The sequence below is a fragment of the Stegastes partitus genome, unplaced genomic scaffold, assembly GCF_000690725.1.
Source record: "Stegastes partitus isolate 25-593 unplaced genomic scaffold, Stegastes_partitus-1.0.2 Scaffold289, whole genome shotgun sequence".
NCBI classification, from domain to species: Eukaryota; Metazoa; Chordata; class Actinopteri; family Pomacentridae; genus Stegastes; species Stegastes partitus.
This window is the reverse complement of record NW_007578020.1, coordinates 277,148-282,564: the sequence shown is the minus strand read 5'-3', so window position 1 is coordinate 282,564 and position 5,417 is coordinate 277,148. Positions and strand designations below refer to the sequence as shown.

The 5,417-nt window shown below is 40.2% G+C and overlaps 1 protein-coding gene across 1 annotated transcript in view; it reads right to left on the bottom strand.

Annotated features, from left to right (window-relative positions):
• Nucleotides 1-4,362: 4,362 nt before the first annotated feature.
• Nucleotides 4,363-5,417, bottom strand: part of myl13 (myosin, light chain 13) — a 6,333-nt gene continuing 5,278 nt past the window's right edge. Inside the window, exons 3-5 of the mRNA XM_008282894.1 lie at nt 5,166-5,315; nt 4,867-5,040; nt 4,363-4,773 (exon numbers count right to left, since the gene is read on the bottom strand). Of these exons, the coding sequence (XP_008281116.1) occupies nt 4,667-4,773; nt 4,867-5,040; nt 5,166-5,315 (431 nt within the window). The 3' untranslated portion in view covers nt 4,363-4,666. The remainder of the gene's footprint in view (nt 4,774-4,866; nt 5,041-5,165; nt 5,316-5,417) is intronic.

Sequence of the window (5,417 nt, the reverse complement as noted above, 5' to 3'; positions counted from 1 at the left end):
TTTCATATTTCATTGTGCTTCAGTGTGACTTTAGTTTAGCAGATGTTCCATCAGCTGCTTCTCTCCTGCTCTCTGTGCTCACTGAAACTTTAATTACAGTTAAAATCCCAATACAGCTGTTGTCTTCGTCACATTTTCTATTTATGTTGTCAGACAACGAAATAAATGCATTAGACCTCCACACAATGTCGGCTTTATGCCCTAAATTAGCAGCTTTAGTAATTCCTAAAGTCATTCCATATGTTGCTGTAATGGTTCATACACCAGCATGTAGAAGCTCTTTAACCCAAATGATGTTTTAATGCTGAAAAATAATTATTGTTCTTATCCATGAATTTTCAAATTTACTGTTTTTACAAAAAAAAAAAAAAAAACAGAAAAAACTGTCAAGCACAAATCGTTATTTCTGGACTAAGATGTCAGATTATATTACATTCCTGAACAGAAACATTGGTTTTAGTGGCTGAATGTGATGCTTGATTAGTTTTCTCAGAGAAGCCCAGTGATTGGTGGTTTGATAAATGTGTTAAACGCTGTATATTTCACGTCTAAACTACTGATTTTATCACCACAACATCATCAGACAAACTCAACGTACACATGAGTGAAAAACAACAGACATGCTGTGAACACGGTGATTTGTTTTCCTCCTAAAATGATCCTTTAGACACTAATGGTTCTGTCAGCTGCTGTGTGGTCAACGTTTTCACTCTTTTCTGTCCATCACAGACACAAAGAGAGTCTTCTTCCTGAAGGGGGGCGTCGACAGTAGCAGCGTTTAAAGCCACAGACACTGAATCATCCTGTTTAAACATGGAGCTAAAACCAGAGGTTATACATAAATGTAAAGTAAAGAATCTTTGCTATATTTGAAATTGAAACATAAGGTTTTAATTAGTTTGCTAAAAATGGGCACAATAGGAGACTTTTAATTAACTATAAATTTGAGTACAGATGTTTAATGGGATCCTTTCATGAGGTCACACAGCTGATTTCTCACATACAGGCTCACAATAATATTCACAGCGAGTCGGTTTTTTAGGCTTTAAAAACGTCGTCTGTGGCTCTGGAGGAGCTTTTTTCAAGTCGGGCTTCAAGGCTGCAGATTTGTAAATCTGCATCACAAACTGGGGCTGTGGCGTATGAAATGCATTTACCCGGCCGGAGGGTCTAAGAAGTAGATTTGGTGTTAATGGGAGATGCAGGATCCAGCGTTTCTTCAAAGGAGCAGCAGATGGAGTCCTGGAGGTGTTGAAATGAGACCTTCTCATTCATCTGTGCATGAATGTTCAAAATGAATTCATTTTCTTTAAACAGCAACGAGCACAGCTTCACCTGAGTGTCCTTTTATTAATTTTTCCTGAGCTTTCAGTCATTTATAATCCATCTATATTTTATTTTGCTGTTAAATAGGTTTCTTGTAAATCCTTCAGTGTTGCCCTTCTGCTAAAGAGAGTCACTAGAGGACCCTTAAATATGTTTATTAGAGTACATTGCTGCATTTTAAAATGCACTATACGACATATTATTTATGTTTATGTCCATCAAATTACATTTCAGGGTCAGCCATGCAGTACTCAATATCCTGATGTTATTTATCCATTTATCCACTGATGGGACACATTGTTATGATCCTAATAGGAGGATAGCAGCAGCAGCAGCATATTTTATGTCGGCAGCACTAAAGCGAAACCAATAAATATGCACGAATATCTGTGCGATTAATCAAGTTCAGCCAAAGAGGGACAAATGAGTAATGTCAGCCTGATATTTCCGTAATGGTGAGCCTTTGGGACCTGAGAGTGCGATTAAAGTGCACCGTGACAGGAACGAGAACGCTCTTTAGTCACATGAAGGCAACGACTTCATTATGGTGCCATTATAGACGGTGTACCACATGGTGCACCCTGAATAGTGAGTTTAATTCCTGCTTGCCTGGACTGTTCCTCTTCCTCCTTTCCCCCCATTCCCACCATCAAGGCAAAGGCCAGAAAGTAATCTTTAATAAAACAAACAAAAAAAGAGCTACAGCCACTTTACCGCATTACTGAGGCTTTGCAGCTGAGTCTGTATGTCCCAAAAAAAACCCATACCGCCTGCCGTGCTGCCAATCTACAAATCCAGTGGAAAGCTGGCGGTGCACGCTTGTCGGGTAAACATGTGGTCTGATGAGGCCTGAAGAGGAGAGCTAACCCAAATAAGATTATGTGAAAGTCGGCAGAGCAGAGAAGGAAAAGGTGCTTGAAAAAGCAATTTGTGGTGAAGGTGAGGGTCAGGTGAACGCTGAAGGAGAATTAAAAGAGTTCGGCTGGACTTGTTCCCAAATGAGTTAATCCCCCAACAAGTCTGTGGGCCAATCAATGCAAACTCATTCTGTGCTGTCAAACCCTAAAGAAACTAAAAAAGCACTTATTTGGGGGGATATAGGAGTAGCCTGTGGGGTCGAGGCCCAGTGGAGCCTCATGTCTCTGCTGCTTAAGTCGTATAAATAACTTCTGTGTAAGATACAGACAATAGATATAAGTTTTTACGTTTTCCAGCACAATAGGCTGTTTGACATCTACGCTGCTGTAATGTCATAAATATCTACAATAGTAAAACAAAGCTGCAGTTTTCAGCACGTTAATTAAAAAAAAAAAAAAAAAAAAAATCCGGAGGACACAAAAAGTCAAAAAAAAAAAAAAAAAAAAAAGTGTGTATACGTTTGGTCTCATCAAACTTGTCGCCTCGGGGACCAAATCAATCAGCAGCGCTTTTCCGGCCTTTAATGACTGAGAGACCACACAGGTATAAATCACACTCAGGGTTTAATTTGATTGAATGGTCCAACCGTAGTAATGAAACAGGAGGATGTTTGCAAACTTAAAGCTAAAAAAATAAAAGGGAAGCATGTGAGCGGTAAATGTTGAGTCTCTGGAAAAACAGCTTCATGAATAATTATGTGATCTCAGCTAGTAGCTAATTCAGCAGAGAAACATACGGCAGCATGTAAATTCAGGTAAACACTGTGACATGCAAGAAGCTTCAGTAATAATTACAATAATCAAAACTCCAGCGGTCGTGTTCATTACGCTGATGATGAGCCTTTATTTATGTGTATGTTCAATCATCGCAATGTGAATCCAAACCCCTCCGCTGGTCGGATCTAATGGAGATTTGAATTTAAATGCTGCTTAATGACGTGGGCCTCGTGGGACAGATGGACACCGGAGTGCTAGAGGTTCGTTAAGCTCTCGCTCTGTCGTTAAGAAAACAGGACTGAAGCTTTGAATCTGTGCCTGAGTTAAACAACCAGAGGCTAGTTTTCTGGATTCTGTGTTCAATTGGTTTAAAAGAAAAAAAAAAAAAAAAGAGGCATGTTGTAGTTTTTCCAACCAGAACAGGAGGAAGTAGATATTATTTGAGCAACAGCGCTCTCTGCTGGATAAAGAGGAGCAGTACGACTTTTCCTCATTGGACCTACAGTCGTCCTCAAATGTATTAAAGAAAAGGCAAAATCCACAACAGTCACTCAAATAACTAGAAACTGAAGAAAGTAATAATAAATAAAAATTTGCTAAATTACACTTTAGTGAAATAAGATATTGCTTTTGAATTGTGGTTGAAAAGAATAATTTTAAAAAACAAACAAAACTGACAAATGCGAGGCCTTTGCTGATGAGCAGTGATCCAGAACACCTGTCAACAGGTGCACAAGTCTGGCTGAGAGTTACAGGAAACACCTGATGGCAGTGATTGGCTCAGAGGGTTGTTCAATTAAATAGTAGCTTACGGGTCCCATCATGCTGTTTTTTAAAAATATTTCTGTTGAACCACAATTCAAAAGCAACGTCATGATGTTCATAAATTTTTTATTTATTATTACTTTTGTCAATTTCAACTTATTTCAGATGTTGTTTTCCTTCTTTAATAAGAGGTAGGAATACATGTGAAGATAAACTCACATGTTGTTTTATATTTTACACTTGAATAGTTTTTTGATGCATCCAAACCCATTGAATGTTTTTTTATATTTAGTTTTATTTATACCTGGATTTGCTTATTTATGGCTGCATTCTGTACGATGAGTTCAGACATAAAACTTACAGAGATGTTCTCCTCCTCTGTATCTATATAATCTGAATCTGTGTCTTTGTCTTGCATGTTTTTCAGGAAGAGTGATTGATTACAGTAAAGTTCCATACGTGATGCGTCGAGGCACATTTGAATCAGTGTCGATACGAATCCCTTTATCTTGGAAAATCATTATTGGATAACTTTTTCTTTTCTTTCCTTTTAACTTGTCCTTTATTTTGTAGTTCTATTACACAGTATATAACTCTCTCTGCACAAGTTTTGATGGTAAACCACAGCAACAAAGCGTTGTTTTAAAAATGATTTTATTTATGTACGATTATCTACAAGATGAGCAGCGTGTGCGGTGTGTGCACAGCATGAGCATGAGGGTGAAGTATTGATGACTGAATTATAGATCGACCCGACACACATGGAAATGAACAATATACAAGATGGGATGCACAGAAACATAAAGATCTTCTGCGGTCAACAATTCGCAATCTGGCTTTTCCAGTGAAGGAGCGATGAACTCATTACTTGCTCATATTGATTTCATAACGTACCGTGTAGCACCAGAATAACAATGAGGCTGAGACCAAACGTGCTCTTTTTAGGAGGCCATGATGTGCTTCACGAAAGCTTCGTAATTTATGCATCCGTTGGCGTCCTCCTGGTTTTGCATCAGCTGCTCCACCTCGTCCTCCCTCATCTTCTCACCTGTGGAACATAATGACAGAAACCAGGAGAACTGTCAGCTCGGCGCGGATCCTCGTGCGTGAAATCAGCTTCCGATGAGGCCGTTCGACTCACCCAGCGTCGCCAGAACGTGTCTGAGCTCGGCACCCATGACTGTGCCGTTCCCTTCCTTGTCAAACACCCGGAGACCCTCCACGAAGTCCTCGAATGTTCCACGGTCCTTGGCCTTGCAGATGTGTTGGTGAATCGGTAGAAACTGGTCAAAGTCGAGCATCTTGGTCTGCATATCTGTGGCAAGTAATGAAAACGCTGATTCACACCAAAGGCAAAGAGGCGGTGGGCTTTATGTAAACCTTTCTCAGCCAGATCCAAAGCTGACCGTTCGCACCAGCAGTAAAGTTCGTGCTACCAACCTTCAGCTTTGGGCTTCCCGAGGACGTGCATGATCTCTGCATTGGTGGGATTCTGGCCCAGCGCCCTGATCAGGTCGCCGCATTGGGCGTAGGTGATTTTCATTTCGCTGGTCGGTGTTCTGTCAAACAGCTGGAAAGCATCTTTGAAGTCTGCCAACGAAAACAAAACTGCATTATTCCGTCAGATTTCTAAGTCGTTTGTGATCCGAGAGCGGGATCTTTGAAGAAAGGCGTCGGAGATGCTGCCCGGCC